At 40.2% G+C, this 19,557-nt stretch overlaps 1 protein-coding gene across 1 annotated transcript in view; it reads right to left on the reverse strand.

The window, feature by feature from the left end:
* Positions 1-19,010, reverse strand: part of PGR (progesterone receptor) — a gene marked incomplete at both ends in the record, with an annotated part of 35,962 nt that extends 16,952 nt beyond the window's left edge. The window contains 3 exons of the mRNA XM_084273703.1: positions 3,014-3,130; positions 16,391-16,542; positions 17,800-19,010. Of these exons, the coding sequence (XP_084129829.1) occupies positions 3,014-3,130; positions 16,391-16,542; positions 17,800-19,010 (1,480 nt within the window). The remainder of the gene's footprint in view (positions 1-3,013; positions 3,131-16,390; positions 16,543-17,799) is intronic.
* Between the last annotated feature and the right edge of the window lie 547 nt (positions 19,011-19,557).

A 19,557-nucleotide genomic window follows, 5' to 3' on the forward strand; every position in this document is an offset into this window, starting at 1 on the left:
TTATTAAGGAATTAGGAAATAAGTGTTTTCATTCATACTTACTTTGTATATACTAAGAAAGAAGGAAGAGCTCATATGGTGAAACAAGTTACTAAAGCTATTTGTTGCTATCCTATAATTTACTAACTACTGATTATAATTTATTTTAAAACAACTTAGGTTCATTTAATTGCTTTGAAATTAGGGTAAAAATGGAATTGCTATCAATGAAATATAATATTATTCCCCACCTATACAGTTGCCACTCTCCAACACTCAGTGGAAGATAAGTATACTTCTCCCAGCAGTAAGTTTAATTTAATTACCTTAATAAGAATTTTAACAACCTTACAGGCAGCATCCTCTAAAATCTTAAAGTCTTTCTCACCTTTATTAAGCAATATTCAAGGTTTGTTCAGTAACTGAAGGCCACCATTAAGAAACTAAGTAGCAGGAGTAAGAGAACAAAAGTATATATATGTTAGGTTCTGAATGGCAAAAACCAGAAAGTACATGCACAAAATAATCTTAAAGTATAAACACACAAAAAGATTTAAAGTAGTGACAATTCTGATCCATAAAAATATTCAAAGATGTATCTAAGTATGTCATTTGTTCCACAAATTGGAAATGTCCTTATGGACACTCAGATCCTGGGAAAAGTTAACTAAACTCAGTAGTATGCTGTCTGTGAATCACACCGGGTAGGAAATACTGCTCGTGGGATACAATAAAGGAAATATAAGAGATGGCAACAGCAAAAATAAGAAGACAGCAAGAGCAGAAAAAGCATTATGATTGTACAGTCCATTCAGTCCTTTTGTTGTTTCAAATTCTAAATTCTCATCTATAAATAGTATCATTTCACTCTAGTTTTCCTCTCCTTTTTTTGCCTACATTTGTCTTTTTTTCCCCTTTCAGTATTAAGTACCACATTTCAATCAGCACAGAGTAATTACCTTCCCAATCGCCCCTAAACTGTTAACATCCCTAAAAGCACCTGAAATGCTACACTCAAATCAGAAGTAGCTAAGAAAAAACAAGAGAAGCCACAGCCTTGGCTCCATTATATATTCCTTTTTTTTTTCCACTGCCTCAATGTTTTCTTCTTCTTCCTATTTGCTGCCAGGTCACTTCTTTCCAGAAGATAAGGTAGGTGGGGAAAACAGTGCAGAGATCTGATGAGATCCCATGCCTCTCTGAGAACTAGATGAACCAGAGTGGAACATCTCCTCAAAAATGGAAGACAGCTTTGATGTCAGAAAAGGAATGTATTTCATAGGTATAGTTGCGCAAATGTCACAAGACAACCTTACCACTTGTCCAGCTTCACAAGCCAGACATTCTATCTGCCACCCTCTCATTCTCCAAGTCCCCATTCTTACCACATACATTTTCCACAGCCTGCTCTGGACCCTGCCCCCTTGACTTTCTTCCCTTCCAAAGCCAAGGGACAGTTCTGTCACCTGGGCAAACAACCCTTCCAGTTCAGGGTGAGAAGTCTGCCTTTGTACTAGTACTGTTTCCCCTATGTACTCCTACCCCACATCTAAAGCACTACTTATCTCTAAAAAGAATCCAAAGGACTCATTCTCTTCCTTTTGTCTTTCTTCCCCCAGTCAGTTCAGTGCCAACAACACGCTCATCAACTCCATTTTTGTTTACTGAGATGCAGCACAGGCTGACCAATGTGCAGGAAGGAAGGTGAGGCAGTAACACCAGTTAGATTGGTGGCTCTTGTCACCATATTTTGGAAAAGACAACTCAAAGGAGAGATGCTGAAGGTCTAGGGAGGTTCAGAAGCACAACACAGAACACAGTCCATACTGCGGCATCGCCTCTCCCAACTCTCATCCCACTGGATGTTCCCTGGAGCTGCAGCACTCTCACTTACAGGTGGTGAAGTTCTGAGAGCCAGCAACAGCTCCTCACTTCTTGGGAACTACCAGTTCACATTGCTGATAAAAGCATAAAATACAGGAAGGACAGGAAGGACACAATGGCTAGATGTGCAGAACACTCCAACTCTGTACAGAATTACAGGAGTTGAAGGCATATAGCTGTGCAATCAAAATGTCAGTCTGAAAACTACATACACATTTTAATTTAGGAATGAACACAGATTAGCAAGACAATTAAATTATGCACAGTATATAAGGCCAGTTCTTCCTTCAGGGATAAAAAAAATACATAAAATGCAGAATGAGAGATGTCTGATGCACTAAAATAAATTATATTAGAATTAAATCAGGTTTTTATCCTTTGGAATTTAATTCCCTCTGAAAACATATTCTATCATCCTTAGGTATCCATTTTCTTATTGTCTTAGCCATGAATTTTCAGCTTTGTGCTGATCCAAAACTTAATAGAGCTAATGTTCTCATGAAAAATCTGAAAAAAATACATGACAAATTTGCCATGTGATTACCTACACCATTTTCTGCCTGCAGGTTTTCAGAGGCATAGTGCTTAACTTTGATTACTTCTACGTAAAAAAAAAGCAAACCTGTTACAGCAAGTACTAACACAAAGGTGGGAATTCATGCATCTAGCATGCAAAGCCTGCAGTGCTGGTACAACCACTGCCTGGTCCTCTTTGGAGGAACAGGATATAATTTTGTTGACATGTGCTCAAAGCAATGATGGAGACCCCAACAGAAAAATGAAGGGGATAGGAGTGATTCCTGATTTTAGTGTCAGTCTCAATTTGCTTCATTTTCATCTGAATCAAAACTTCTGGTCCAGAATTCTTAATCAATACACACTAAAGACACAATTCCTGCCTTTGCAAGAAGATGAGTACACAGTAGGAGAGCAAGATGCCTTCAGAAAGGCATTTTCGTTTCAGGATTTGCAGACTTGTTAAAGAAAACTTGCAAGGAATTTTAAGATTTCAAGTAATTCTTCCAAAAAATAAAATATTTCTACGGTTGTTTCCCTTACAGGATCAATGTAACATTGTTTAAACTCAAGGGACTGAAGGAAATGTTTCTGATGGCCTTTATTTCTGGATCAGATCTGAAAAGCAGCTCACCTCCCAGGACCATACCGGCTTGACAGCACTTCCTCAAGCGACATGCTGGACAGTTCTTCCTACGAATTTTATCAACTATGCAGTCGTTTCTTCCAGCACATAAATAGTTGTGCTGCCCTGCAGGCAAGAGAAAAAGAGGATTAAAAACATATTTTCTAATATGACAAAATTATTTCTGGGTATAAAAGTTCTGAAAATAACAGAGGATCCGAAAAAAATATACTTGAACCATTAAAGAGCTCCTTCACTTTATGCTAACTTTCAAATAATCATGTGTTACTATTTAAATATAATTTATTTGGCCTGTTTAAGAGTGAAATTCCCCATCTACAAAATTCAAAAATAATTAGCAGAGGGTATAAACTGTTTAAGTTATTGTACTATCAATATTTCTTAAGTAAATCAAGCATGAGGACAGACGGACTTGTTTCTTTCCAAGTTATTTTTAAGTTACTGTTGCTGATTTTAAAGAACTGAAGTAAATTTTGCTTGGATTGATGTGGAGTTTCCGTAAGAAAACTGAACAAAGAAGTTGTGGCAAGGCAAAAAAGACCAGAGTAAATTGCCTCTGACGGACATGCAGTTCTGTATTAGCTCTGCTGAAAAACCACCTGAAGAGATGCAGCCAACACAGGCAAACAAGATACAGAGAAGGTGGCTGTAACCTTTCCATTTAGGATAGCTCTTAGTTTTATTATTTAATTGAGGGATGCAGTTAGGAAAAGCCTGCCATCACTGTATTAAAATGGATTTTTTAAATGAAATTAGCTTCCAGCAGAGCAAAAAAAATAAAATTCAGCTGATAGCCTGACATTCTTTTGAACACAAAGTTCAATAGTACTTCGAATTTCACTTGAAGGGAATAAAGAAAGTATACTTCTAAGCTTTAGTATTTGCATTTTCTGTGGTTTATTTTCATTTTGAATAAATAAATACATAAGAACAAATCAAAGCTCATTTTCGTATATTCTTTCAAATTAAGGCCACGTTTATCCTATAAGGTTTAATTTTGGAACCCTGCCTGTTTGTGCATATCATCCTCTATTTGTTTCTGTTTTCAGTTTCTTACCAATATATGTAGGATGAAAGCATGAAAACAAACCAAAGTATCTGACAGCAACAAAACAGATCAAAAAAGTATGAACAAACAGAAGCACCAATATCATGGACACTTCCTTCATAGACTATTGTGGACGTGAACCTCCAAATAAAACAGAAACTACATTTTCAGTAATTTCCAGGTCAGTGTTACTCTGAGTTGGCCAATCTTATCTCATCAGTAGCAAACAGACCTGAGGGGATTATTCTAGCCAGATGTTATTATTCAGCTTTCTTTGTAACTATTCCATCCTTTATCTGCATGTGGTAAAATAAGCAATTGTTTAGCAATAACTTTGCTCCCAAACCAGAAACTGGAATCCTCAGATGAAAATGCAGGAGAAAAAAGAACATTCTATTCTATTCTAACAAAAGAACTAGAGCTAGAGCATGTGAAACAATGTATTTGGTTTTATGTGAAAATTTTTCAGATAATTAATTTACTTCTTACCCACACTTTTAAGAAGAACTTGTTTGGTTTGACTAAAACCTATTTCCTGAAATTCACTTCTATAACAGTTCTGGTTTGGGTTTTTTTGAAGAGAACAGATGGTTAATAAAAAGTAACCTCATGCATTGTCTGGCATTTAAAAAGTATTTAGTAATGCAGTGAATCAGAATAAATTCTCATTTACTTTCTCCCATTAACTCTAATCCTGGATTCCTTCTTACAGGAAGCATTAACAAAAACTAAATTCATAAAATTCTGTCTTGCTTTTGGCAGCAGACCTGGAAGCAAAACACTTAGCTTGAACATAGCTTCCTTGGGATTATTTGCAGTTTTTCCTCCTCTCGCTTTGCTTTTCTTAGCTACAAAAGCATTCAGTCTTTTGAGAAGCAACAACACTTTTAAAAGTCTGTTAGTCTGACTGAAATCCTCAAAGCATCAGACTGTTTCTATGCTGTGGCATTCCGATGCTTTAATGTACTTAATTTACAAAGGAACACTTAGGCATGGGTTAAGTTTTGTTTGTGGGTGTTTTGGTTTTGGAGTTTTTCCTTGCTCTCCTGAAAGGTATCACTTTTGGACCTCTTTTCTAGGGCATCCTTTCAGTCTATACAACAGGGTCCAATCCATGCAACCCATGGCCACTGCAAGACCAAAAAACAGACTATGCATTTCCAGTGTGGCAGTAAATGCATCACAGTGCTCTAGGCATTCAAGTTGTACCTTTTCCCCCCTATAAAGACACAGAAAAGTTCAGATCTACAAATAGATCTGATGCCCTATTGTGAAATACTACTCCTGAAGCACTCAGAGAACACCACTTAAACATTCTGAAACGATGTCAGTATTTAGGATTTCCTGTTGACAGCAGTGTGTGATTTGCATACAACACCCAAGCGTGTGCCTCTACTGCCAACGGAGGGTAAGGAGGTTGGGTAGAGGCAGGAATGGCAGCACCACCCTCGCTGGAACAGGAAACTATCTGGAAAACCAGAAGTCAATAGCTTCATTTTTATACTGACAAGCATTTAAATAACCTGTATTATTTACAGAATAGGGTTTAAATAGTAAGCATTGAAGATTAAACATGACAAATCAAGGGTGCAATACATTGTAAATTTTTTAATTTACAGTTCCACATTTAAGGTCTTAGAACCCTCTTTATAATTTGGGGGTTATCAGTAGGTCCAACTTCCACTTCAACTGAAAATGCATGAACTACTTCATCATTATGTAACAACTCTCAGACTGCCTATTATAAATGCAAGATTGAATAAACTTTTTCACATTTACAAACCAAATTGTGAATGAATCACAATTACGTAAATTCTTCTTCCATGTTCACGTGTTCGAGAGTTTAAGATCAGACAAGATTAAATAATCTCTCTGTCCAGTGCATATTACAGAAGAAATGAAGCCTGTCATTGGAACTTAGGCACAGTAAGAATCAAAACTTCAAAAAGTGAATGTTATTTAATTCCTATTTCTTTCATAAACTGTATTAAAAATCTAATAATGACCAATGACCTAATTTTATTTAGTCCACAATGCCTTCATGATAGTACCATTAAAAAAAAATAAAATAAAAAAGAAGCCCAAACCCTGCCAACCAAACCCTCCCCGGAGATTATAGTGATAAAATCTCAGGTACTTATTGATTCTCAACAGTCAACCACATCCTTGTTTTCAGGAGTATAAAAAAGCCACAGTCACATCCTGCGCTTGCATTACACTTCCATGCGAGTTTCCTACTCCGCTCACCTCTGTCCAATCTCTCCCAGGCACCTCCCATCCCAAGGTGTATTTTGTTCATTCTGATTCAGCTGCAACTTCTTTGGAAAACAGATAAGGTTTGATTATACAGTATTTTTCATAACCTCATTTGTCAGGGATTTTTTCTATTATCTCAGTCATCTGACTGGATAAATCTGAGTCAATATACTCATCTGAAACCATTTCTACCATTGCACAGAGCTGGGCTCTGAGGATACATGACATTAATACTTAATTGGCACCAATCATCTGAAGGAGACATTGTATATGATATAGAAAACACAGTAGGTATTTGGTTAATTTCAAAATTAGATGAAGCCATCTGCAATATTTTCATATGATGCCATTTGCTGTATCTCAGTCTTTAGGATCATCTGTATTTTGACTGACTAGTGTCAGTATGTGAGCTATGAGTTATGTTAGAAACATGTACAAATGAAGTATCCAAAGACCCCTGTCAAGATAAAATTCCTGTTCAATTGGTAGCTTGTCATTCCATATCTTTTAGATAACTGCTGTTGTTATAACTAGGAAAAAAAAACACAACAGAAAAACCAGGATAATCATTTAATCACTAGAGCAAAGATTTCTATTTGTGCTTCTTGCAAAAATATGAATCTGGCATCTTTCTGGTAACTGCCAGTTTCTTAGAAGTCTAATGTTAGATGTCTAATGTTCACCTCTCTTTCAAAGTGCACAGTGTAGCTTTCTCTCAACAGATCAACGTGTCAGCTTGTGAACCAGCTTTGCTTAAGAATACAGAAAAAAACACAGAAACAATTTAATCTGTTACTAATATGTTCCAGTTTCTTGTAAGGTTGCATTTTTCTTAAATTCCATCTTTGCTTCCTGTTAGGAAAGGTGGAAGCCCTGATACAAACAGGCAAACTGAATTTTAAGTACTGTAATGACTATTGCTGTACTGGTATCAGAAAATGGTCAAAATGACAATGGGCTACACACTCAAATACGATCAACAGGTTTTCCTGTGAATAAAGCTGCACAAACCGTAGTCCAGTACTGAGAAATTTTACTCCAAATATTTAAAGAAGCAGCACACAGAGTGCCTTTAAACACTACACTAATAATTTATGTCAATGACAAGCTATAAGACACTTAAAATCACCTGAGTGAACTAGTGAGTTGCAGAGATTTTGTGGATGTGCAAAATATGGAAAACGGCTTTCTCTGCACCAGGGGTATCAGATACAAGCAGTTACTTGTGCAAGTGCACCTCTGCTGAACTGCTGTCACCCTGCACAGAAGCAAAAGACTTGTTTACAAACTCTCAGTTCCTCCTGTCTGCAAACAAAAGTACTTTTCCGAATTTTTTTTCTCTCTCCCACTCATAACTGACAATGCCTTCTCATAAAATCATTCTGTTCCCACCATGGGAGGACTGCTCTTTGCAAAACTTATCACAGTTCTATTTACTCTAGCTTTAAGATTTCTGTCTGAAAAATGCAGATAGCCATTTAATCTCTTTGTAAATTATTTTATTGACAGATGTCTCCTAATGTCACCTTTTTGCTTCCTGAGAGGTAGCCCCCAAGCTCTGCTCAATAATTTACTACCAATATGCTTTATCTCTAATAATGTTTTTCAAAAGTACAGATTAAATACAGCAAGTTTAAAAAAAACCCAAAACAAAGGAATCAATTGTTTTAACATAACTGAAGTTGGAACTCCTTGTCAGGGGTTCTTGTGGAAGCTGACGATAAACATGGCTTCAAAAAAAACCAAAATGAAACCCAGATTCACCTGTATACCTATACTAAACACCACAGTGCAGATGTAGTTTTTAAAAAAACTTTGACTTCTGGAAGCTAAGCCAATAAACTAGGGTAAGGATTGCTCTGTACGTGCTCTGACAGTCAGGTTTTCCGTAACCAGGCAGTCTTGCCTACTTCATCATCAGAAATGGGAAACACAGCTAACCTGACCTTTGTTCTGATCTAAATGAAGCACTCTTCTATTTACACTGCTTCAATGTGCAAAACAGAAAACGTAGGTTGAATTTGCCTCACACTGTGTGGGTTTAGGAGCTTCAGTCTTGGAGAACAAGGCATCTATACTACATGCTCTGTAATAGTGAAAGTACACCCTTCGTGTCTCTGTAGCCTTTACACGTCATTACAACCTCCAAGTTTACACACACCTCAAATAATGTTTTTCAGTTATTTAATATCAATTTCATTTCCATAGTCTATACTGGTATAAAGACAGATGCATCTGCTTCATAGCAAAAAGTCAGGATTCAATGTCCCAAGCTGGGCAGAGTTGGGTAGCAGAGTAACTTGTAAATACGCTTGATCCTGGAATCTTCTTCTACCTGAATAATGTGTATTTCCATTCTTCAAAATTATGTCATTCAAATGAAAATCAATAAATCACTGCATCCTGTATCATCCAACAGCCTGGCAATCAGGGCTGCAAGGAGCAAAAGGTGTGTTTGACTGTTACAGCACTGCAGATGATGAACATAGCTCTCATGTCCTGGGTGACTGCCTTACCTTGTCTATGTACTCAGTGATGGAGTCTGATTTATAACAGGTATTAGTAATTCCTTAATTTCTATGAAGCTTGTCTTTCATTCCTTTGCTTTAATTAAATGTGATAAAAAAGCTCGAGTAAAAATGGTTTGTTCAAAAAAGAATGTAAAGCCATAAAATGTTCATTCCTAAGTTAAATACAGTGTTTTTACAGTGTTTTTTTGCTTTGGTGTACAAATTTACAAGTATTTTTTGACGTAATTCTACTTAAAACATTTGGTATTCTTCCACTCTGTTGTCTGCAGGTTTTAAGCATGTAACCTTACAGTCCTCTGTCAGGTACTTTTGTTAAGCAAACCAAACAAAATTGGTTTCTCTAGCTGGTAAGCAGCATGTTCAAACCACCACAGATCTTGTACTGCTTTCCTTCTCTTCAACAAACCACTTCCATTGCTTCTAACCTTGACTAACTCCTCCCATACTCTGATCTCAAAATCTTCCTGCCTTTTGCCGTGAAACCTGCGACACCATCGTCTTCTTCCTTCCAAAATTGCTTTACTTCTTCAGACAGTAACAATGATACCCAGAAAACAGAACAATTAAATGTAGCTATCCTGTTTTCATTCATTTCTGGGCAGAGCTAGAAGTTTAAATCCTGGGGTTTTTTAATCCTTTTAATTCACCTGCCTGTTCCATGACTTTCAAGAAAAAAGAAACCCCACCACCTCAAACAGAAAAAGAAAATGAGCAAAATTAAGTCCCATTTCCCAGAAATTATCATCAATAGCAAAATCAGGATTACTATTTCATATTGATTTGCAGTTGGTTTAGATTGTTTACCACTACAACATCTTGAAAGGCATAAAATCTCTGAGTCCAAATATAGGAACTGACAACAGTAAACATTTTCCACAGCTATTATCTTTCAGAAGGAGATGCTGGCTTCTACAAAGCTGAATTTCCAGTTCTTTTTATGGCACTGTGTCACAGTTATTCCTCAGTCACCATTTTGAAGTAATTAACTACATCAGTGGTTGAAACGTGTAAAATGATGGAACTCTCAGCCTTTCTGTCAGTAAGGGGTCTATTTCTTATAGCATATGGGACTTGAACACAAAACCTACTTTAAAAGCACTCCAACTACTTCAGAGGTATGTATCATTAAAGTACCATTTATTCTTCTTATCCCTAAGAGTTGTATTCTACCAAGACAGGAAGCATTATATTTGCATTTCAGTCATCCATCCCATCATTCTGATTTTAGTGTAAGTATTACAGCACATTGCCATGGTAAGGTTTTTCCTCTTATTTTTTGACTTGTCCTAAAACTGAAATGGTGGGACAGGGTCACTCACTCTAAGAGTAATAAAGGTAGAAAGATCAGAAACATTATTAGTAGAAAAAGGTGATGTGTGAAAAAAAACAAATCTTGCTGCCTGTAGATTGAATCACCCAATGGATAGTAAGCTACTAGAGGAAAGCAGAGGGAATTCATTTCACTAACTGTATTCTGAAGTGTGGACATTCAGTAAAACAAGTAGCATACATTTCCTTCTTGGGCATGAGAGAAAAGCAGACCCTTAGGATGGAATTTATCTTGAGTTGATTTCTAAATTTTCATTGTTTAATAGCCTACTTCATATTTAAAGTAATTTGCTGAAATATGGATTGTAAAACATTGTAAATGCCTAGAGGGTGATGCAACAAATGCCATATAAAATACTGTCTTTGAGGATAAGGGAAGATGGTACCATAACAATTGGACAAGAATAGGGTGATGTTCTCCTGGATCTCAATGCCTGCATGTAACTCTTTTTGATTGCTTTTAAACTAACCTTTCAACTAGAAAAGATTCCAGGTTGTTAAAATGTGCTCAGATGTTAACTGATATTACACAACAGCCACTTGAGAAAATGCAGGAGTTGTGACTGGGTATAACTACATCTCTGAAGTGAGTCATATATCACTACTCGTAATGCCAGGTTGTGGCAGACAAACGACCGTTTGTTAGGTCCTGCCACTCAGGAGTTTCTAAAGAACCAACTCTTACCAGCAAACCATCCGCTCTGTGGAACAGATACACACTTAAGGAGACTGACACCATCAAACCTAAATCTGTTTTTAGCAAATAGCAGTTTGACTCTAAATACTTACATTTTATATACATCTGTTCTATAATTTTAAGTGTTTTAATACTTAAAGAATCACAGAATCACAGGCTGATTTGGGTTGGATAGGACCTGCCAGGTGCAGAAACACCTTCTATTAGCCCAGGTTGCCCAAAGCCCCATCCAGCCTGGCCTTGAACACTGCCAGGGATGGGACAGACACACCTTCTCTGGGCACCCTGTGCCAGGGCCTCACCGCCCTCACAGGGAAGAATTTCTTCGTAGTATCTAATCTCAGTGTCCCCTCTTTTAGTTTAAACCCATTACCCCTTTAAACCCACTATACCATAAACCCATACTTAAAATAAGTTTATTTATATATACTATTTAATATATTATTTACATATAATTCTTTTTATATAATACTTTAAATGATATGAAGTATTTTATATATTTATTTCCTTTATATACTACATAAATGTATTAGTTACTTTGGTGCTATGGGTGGGATTCCTGTCACTGAATGCAGACAGTGTCCATCCTTACCTGACACTTTTATAACCAAAGCTGAGAAATCTTTGCTTTTATTTTAATTCCAAGTAGATATCTAAAATAAGTCAGTGAATTACTTCCAAGAAGTTCTTGTTTCTCTCCATCCACTGTAAAGTGAATTTAAGATGAGCAGCTCAGTGCACCTCCTAAGTTAGGAGTATCCATCAACACTGAGTAGTCAGTTGCTGGCACATTTAAAGCATGCAGTCTTGCACTACCTGAAATAGTTTCTATCCCAATTTAAAAGTTAATGCAATATTCAACACTGGTTTTAAAAACACTACATAACATTAAGCTTAAAATTTTAGTAAATCACATTTCTGCAGCCAAGTATGTTCTCAGCCACATCAGGAAAGCAGTAATAAGTCCCAATGAGAGCAGTAGTCCAACATCAGCACAACAGCCCAAGTACCAGAATGAATGCAATCTTAGCTCACTCAGTTGTTGTGCCTCATATGAATCAATTCATTAATTGATGTCTGTCAAACATCTCAACAACAAATACTTTGTAAGTCAAGAGTATGATGCAGATAGATGATTATCAGTATGGAATTTCTTTCATGTCTTTTCATGACAAAAAAAATCACTGTGAATTGAGTGATGTTCCCCGCCATTTGGGACCCTCAAAGAAGTCACGTTGCAGTTTGACTTTGGAAATACACTTAGCTCACTGTACATTAACATATTTTGGTCATGTGCCAAATAAGAACTTTAATGTATTAAATAAAAAGCATTTTCATCTCAACTTGCCGTATCTATGCTTTGCATGTTTGTATGGATTCTACTTCATGAAACGTTCATCACTATTTGGCTTACAGTACATGCTGTATCAAATTCTGAACCCAAGATACAGCCTGGAAAGTTGGATTAAAAATTGGAAATTCCTGCAGAGTTGTAAGAAGAAGATACTTTTTACACCTGCATCATCATTTTCACAGTCACAAAGGTCCCTATAGTACTGCATTTCGTTCTGTTTTCAAAGAGGATTTTCTCCAAGCGGTTGGCATTTTTCAAAATATTTTGCATGTTGTGTCATTTTACATTCTTAATCTATGGAAAAACACAACTGTTTACTGCAGATTTTCCTCACACATAGCATTTCACTGCTTACACAGTGAATCCTACTGTCATTGCAAAACTTCCTAGACACAGCATGAGTCAGAAAAACTCTCACAAAGTTTGGTTTAAGGCAAGGTCAGCCTTCTCCCTGCATAGACATTATCTCTTCTTTAATTGCTCTGCAGGTACCTTTCCATGTACAGATACTGAGAACTCTTGCTGAAACACTACTTTCTGTCAGGTTAAGTTTGTCAAATTCAGGTCTCAGGGTAAAGTTCACACTCTGTCAGTTACATGTGAGCTACCACATACGGTTGAGCTCGTTCCCTGAGGTTAGTATCTGTACAGTAATGTGATTCTGAGCTTGAATAAAAACAAGACGAATTTGCTGTATAATCATTAGATCAATTTTGTGATAGGGTCCCAGGTATTTAAACATACTAAGAGTTTTTCCTGACCCATCTGTTCTAATATCATGAATTTACGTTGGTCTCAAACTGCCCAGGTTCAGGCAACTACTTTTCATTAGATGTCAATGATATAAACACAGTGCAAAGGAAGGCAAAAGCTTTATATAAAGATAGAATAAAAATCAGAAGTAGGACTTTACACAGGAAACACAGCATGTGAATTTCTTTTTTTTCAGCTTCTACATTATTTTAATTTCTCACCAGTTAAAACTACTGCAAGGGAATGCTTTCAACAAAAAGGCAAGAATGAAGGCCACCAAGAAGGCACGTTAATAAGTGTAACCCCAGAATCCCAAAACTACACCCGGGGCTCCTGTTCAGGATGGAAATTTTACCATGGCTTTAGGTAACCATAACAGTTGCTCTGTATGGTTTTGCACTCCATCTTTTTTTTGACTGGTAACTCCAAACTAACCCTCATTCTCAGCTCACTGACAGCAACGGCACTATCCATCCCCATGCTGAATCCAATTTTGTCTTTTCCGATTTCTTAATCAAATATATGTAAGATTAACTTTTGTTATTTTCTTTGTACCCAAAGCAGATATTTGAAGCATTTCTAAAAGCCTTGTAATTTGTTTGTACAATAAGTCAATCAACGAACTAGTAAATCTGTTCTTTGTAAGCGATGAACGGAAAACATATGAGCTCTAAATGCAAATAAATGTATCTTAACAGAACAACAACAAAAAAAACCCCACCAAAATTTGGCATTTTAGTCCCTTAGCTGCATTTTCTCCCTCTTCTTCAAGTACTATTTTCATATCTCCTATACAAGACTTCCCCCAAATTCTGCTGATAGTATTTTACTTACTTATTGTAATTAAGTTTTGCAACCTTCACATAAGTTACTGTATTAACACTATCCTTTTCTTTACATATATAGGCACACATGGGGAGCCAAGACATAAAATATCTACAAAATCATATATGTTTAAGAATCCACTACCAATAAACATTATGAAATAGTTTAATTCTAAATCTTCGTCTTAGTGATCTTCACACAGTTTTGCCCCTGCTAAGCTGTGTCTATGTTAATTATATTCAAATGTATGATTAAAAACTTACTTAGTACTGAAACATTTCTACCTTCACTAAATAAATGATTGTTCAGTCTTAGTATTTTAAATACGCTTGGGGTTTTATTTCAAGAAGACTAGAGATGAAAAATAGTTTTCTGGATAAGGTAATGTTCCATTTTATCCCGAAGGAAGCGTTTAACACACACAGTATTTTTCACATGAGTACAGCAATTTCTGTGAAAAAGATTACATAGGATTGGAAACTTTATGGGAAGTAGAGCTTTGACTGTGAATTTGCACTCATGAAGTTTAATATCTTATTTGCATTAATTGTTATTTTAAAAAAGTCCTACATCTGTAATAGTAATAAAAATTTTAAAAGGTAAATAACGTATTCCCACTGAAATAAATGATAGGCAGGAGGGCATTTTACCTAAGATTTAACCACTATTTTCTATTACACTTAAAACAAAAATATTCTGGTTCTTCTTACAGAGGAGTAATTTACCACCTTTATTTCTGATAATAAATAAACAAAAAAGTACTTTAGAGTGAAATCAAGTACCTATCCATAAATGGCATTACTTTACAGATAGTAAAGTAATAATTATATTCTATGCTTCCAATAAAATAAGAAGTCCATCTCTTTAAGGAACTCTGCACTTTCTCCACAAGAACAGGTAAATGCATTTTTTCACCTTGCTCATACAATGCCTGTTATTCTTCCCCGTAAGACTCAATAAGCTGCATTTTTTTCTTATTAAAGCCAGGTGGTCTGAGGTAGATGTTCATTCATCGAATATTGTTAACAAAGAACCCAAACACACTTCCTTGCCATACTCTCACTCTTTGGAATCACCTAAAAATTCAAAGTATAAAGCTGCTATGTAAAACATAATCACATAATTTCTGTAATTGTGCTGACCTCTCATTTCTCTCTTTGTCTATATTATTACTCTGGTAAGACTCTGCAAGTACTTTGACTAAATAATCAGTGAAAACAACCTCAAGATATACCTCTTACCAATTTATATGCCTTCCTAACATTAGGATTACAATACTTATGCTGAGCAATAATAAGGTATTTATTGAGCAGGTTCACCTACTGCACAAACACAAATGGATACTAGTTTAGGAAAGAGATTAAATTCAGCAGTGATGGAATCAATTTATAAAAAAATACAGTACTACTGTAGAGGTGAAGAGTTAATAATAAAACTTATTTTAAACATGGCACTCCTAAATTGCACTGGCTTCATTCATAAAACCTGAGTTCCCTCCCTTTTTTAAAAGTATATGGTTAATTCACCAAAGTAACCAAAGCAAAGATGGGGATCCAAACCAAGAGAACAGTTCACAGTCGGTGAAACTTAAGTGTATTCCTCTAAGTGACTGAAGAGACAAGTATGTTCTCTGCGATGTAACACGTATGTTTCCAATGGCTTTCTCATTAATTCCATTAAATGTATTAGAGAAAATGAAGCACCAGCTCAAAATTCATCCAGCCCACCCCGTCCAGCATTACCACTACCTAGTATGTTAAAGGAAGAATAAGAGCATACACTTAAAGTACAAAGGAACAGCATACTGCAACCAAAAAAATCTAACTAATGTTATTTTGCCAAGTTTTTAATTTTATGGTATTTCCCTTTTCATTAGCAGAGCAAACAACTTGATAAAGTTGAATAAAGTCTGTATCACAAGAAAACACGTAACGTTTTTCTATTTTAAGGACTCCTACGCATTGTAACAATCATTTTCAAGTACATGGAGCAGAGATTTGAATATCCTAGTGCTGAAAGGATCAGTTTTACTAAACCTGCAGCTTGACTTTGTGAATGTAATGACTATTTAGAACAAAAGTCAAATTTATTTATTTTTATAACTGGAAATAGTTCAAACTTGAAATACTTCCATGAATCTCAGGAAGCCAAATTCTGCATCTTGCAGGCAAGAAAAATTCCAGACTTTGCAAACAAACCCAAGCCAAAATAAATTCTTATCTGCCTATCATTAGTTCATACCCACATCTTCCTTTGAATAGCATTTACACTTTTTAAACAAATTGTGTGGTACGCAAGATTTTTACGAAACTCTACCTACTTGGAAAGACTGATAAACAGTAAACAATAAATAACAAATAATGAAAGTAAAACTAATAGTACTAGTAAAATTAAATAATGAAAGTCAGTTAATTAAGCCAGTGTTCACTGTAATGCTTAAACAGAGTAGCCAAAACAAAAAACATTACTGTAGTGGTAGCATTTTTAAACATCAGCAACAAATAAAAGCTATGCCCTTAGCAGTGCCTAAAAAGATAGATTTCAGACAATTAGTAACAGCATCACATAGTACCTTCCATTGCCCTTTTAAAGAAGACTTTACAACTTCCACAGGTAAGTACTCCATAGTGGCAACCAGAAGCCTCATCACCGCAGATGAGACAAATCTTCTGGGGTAGCGACTCAAAACCATATTGAGAACTTTGGCTGGTTTCTGTATCTGGCCTTCAAAAGGAAAAAGAATTAAGACAAATTAAATAGCCAGTTTTTCAACAACTACTTACCTGTATTAATCGAGTTTATACTAAAATCTGTATTTTGAAATTTGTAATCAAGGGTAACCAAAAAATAACATACGACTGCCTTTCTGCTTAAGGGCTTTCCCTAGTAGGGTTAAAGGGATATTTTTAACATCTGCCCAGTCCTTAATCAGAAAAGTAGTGGGGAAAAAGCAGAGCAGTACTTTAAACCATATTAGTTAAAACAGGGATACTGAGGAAACCCTTTGTTAAAATGTCCGTCCTCCTCAGATCAACAACTTTTCTGAGTAAAGTCATACTGACTCTTATTCTCTTCTTTCTGTGCACAGAATGTCACAGAGACAGAATCAAATTGAAGTCAACTGAATTTCAAAAGCTCTTTTCACGTTGGGAAATAACTGAGCATCATCTCAGCTAGCAAAATACTAATGCTTGTTGCTTCCCATTCAGCTGCAGCATTCCCATCAATAACTAGGATGAGCACATCGAGGAAAGTGGAAAGTACTTCCGAATTTTTCTCTGAGAAAAGAAACAGCCTAAGGACTTCCCACTGGAGCTGTAACAATGCATATACTTATTTTTGCACAGGTTCCCAGGCAATGCACAGCATCTTGGCATCACAGTAAGCCATTTAATTCTAACAAATCACGACACAACAATTTCAGTTTTCCTTTTGGTGTGAAATTAACTGGGGTTCATGGTTGCGGCTTGTTGGGGTTTTTTTCATATCAGGGACGCTCTGAAGAATGTTTAGACATTAATGAACAGTTTCGCGGTCAGCAAAGGCAACCTGGAGATCACGCCGCTGACCCTCCCTGGAGCCGGTCCCTTGCTTTGGCACCCTCAGGTGGCCCTGAGCCACCACAGCGATAAAAACAAACCTCTCCCTGAGCCCTGTCGTGCCCAAAAGACCCGAGAGAGGTGCCAGATGACCGGTTAGCGCTGTGCTGGTCGCACGCAGAGCTGGGACGCCCAGGCGCGCAGGCACAGCACAGGAGATGCGGTTTGCAGTTACTGTCTGAAAAAAAAACAACACACGGTGCTTCGCCGAGGAAAACTCGGCGGGTCCTTCTCTCGGCACCCTAAAGAGCCCTTGGGAGCGCCCACCCCTCACCCCAAGGCACCGTCGCCCCCCGCCACCGAGCTTTCCCGCGGAGCAGCGCGTCCCCTCTGCCCGTCCCCTCAGCGAGGGCACCCGCCGCCTCCCGCCGCCCTCCCTTACCGAACGTAGCCGAGGTAGGGCGGGCACAGCTGAGGCAAGCCCTCCTTCAGCACCGCCGCCGGGAAGCCCAGGGGCTGGTGCCCGTTGAGACCCAGGGGCGAGTAGAGGCCCGGCGGCGCGGCCGAGGTGGAGGGCAAGCTGTCGGGCGCCGCCGGCCCGTAGGGCCCGGCCAGGAGGGTGGGCTCCGTCTTGTAGAGGACGCACTCCAGCGAGGGCTCCGGCCCGGCCCGCGGGGGCTGCGGGTAGTCGGCGCAGCCCGCCACGGGGGTGACCCTGCCGCCCGCGTAAGGGGTGGGGAGGCCGAGACCCTCCTCCTTGATCTTGAGAGCGGGCTGGAAGTCACCGTAGGCGAAGTGCCCCTCCTTGGCTTCCGCCGGCGGGTAGATGTACCCCACCAGGTCCGGGACGGGGGGCGAGGAGCGCGGTCCCGCGGCGCCGCCCTCGTACTCCGCCACGTCCAGCAGCTGCCGCGTGCGCGAGGCCAGGAAGGCAGAGTTGAGCGGCAGCAGAGGCACGTGCAGGTACTCCTGCCCCGGCTCCCCCGCCTCCGGCCGGACCCCGCCGCCCGCGAAGCCGCGGTCCCCGCCGGGCAGCGCCGGCGGCCCGGAGGCGTCGCCCTTGGGGACCGCGGCGGGACCCTCCGCGCCAGCACCCGCTGGACGCGGTTTAGCGGCGGCCGTTAGGGCGTCGCCGGCCGGCCAGAGCGGGGCGGGTCGCGGCGGGGGCTGCGAGGGACCTGGCGCCCCCGGGGCGGCTTCGCCCGCCTTCTGCGAGGGACCGCGGCTCATCGTGGCGTCGGGCGCCTCCGCGGCCTCCGCCCCGAAGAAGGACCAGGGCGCCGCGGCCAAGGCAGAGCTGGCATGAGCTGCGGGCGCCAGGAAAGTGTCCAGAACGGTGTCCAGGGAGACCTTGTCCGACAGGGAGCCGTTCTCCGGCCGGTAGGAGACGGAGTCCCGGTCCTCCTCCTCCTCACCCGGCTGCTGCTGCCGCGGGTCTTCCTCCTCCTCCTCCTCCTCTTCCTCCTCTTCCTCCTCCTCTTCCTCGTCCTCCTCCTCGTCGCTGCTCTTAGGGTAGAGCAGCCCGTCCAGGGAGATGTCTATTGCCTCCGCGTCCCTCTGGAAGGGCTCTCGGCCGGGCTGGCCCTGCAGCAGGACCGCCCCGTCTCTGGCAGGCGGAGGCGCTCTGGGCTCCTTGGCCTTCACCTCGGTCATGGTGGCCCGGGGCAGGGCTGGACGCCGGTGAGTCTCCGGTCCGGGGGAGCGGCCGGGCGGCTCCTTCACATCCTGGATGTGCCCGCTGAGGCGGCGTCGCGGGTCCCGCTCACATGGCACTGCCTCCGGCCCCCGCCGCCGGGAAGGGGGGTGAAAGGGAGCCGAGGGCGGTGCAGCCTGGAGGGGAGAAAGGATCGGAGCGTGTGCGGGCGGCGGGAGGAGCGGGGTCCCCGCCAGGCTGCGGAGCGGGCAGGCTGCTACCTCGCGCTCTGCTTTTTCCTCGACTGCTTCCCGCCGTCCCCGCTCGGCCCGGGCGGGCTGGCCGCCGGCTCCACGCCCCCTCGCACGTCCCTCCCCGCCCCTCCCCGCCGCCAGCCCCGTGCCCTTACCGAGGGGCTGCGCTGTCTCAGCGGGACACGGGCTCGTCCCTGCCGCCCCCTCCCCGCTCTCCGCCTGCAGCTGCGGGCTGCCCCGCCGCCGCTCCGCTCTGCCTCCGAGGGGCAGCCGGTCCCAGGCACCGCGGCTCACCAGCAGATTTTCCAGCGGC

Source organism: Gallinula chloropus, assembly GCF_964237585.1.
Source record: "Gallinula chloropus genome assembly, chromosome: 1".
NCBI lineage: Eukaryota > Metazoa > Chordata > Aves > Gruiformes > Rallidae > Gallinula > Gallinula chloropus.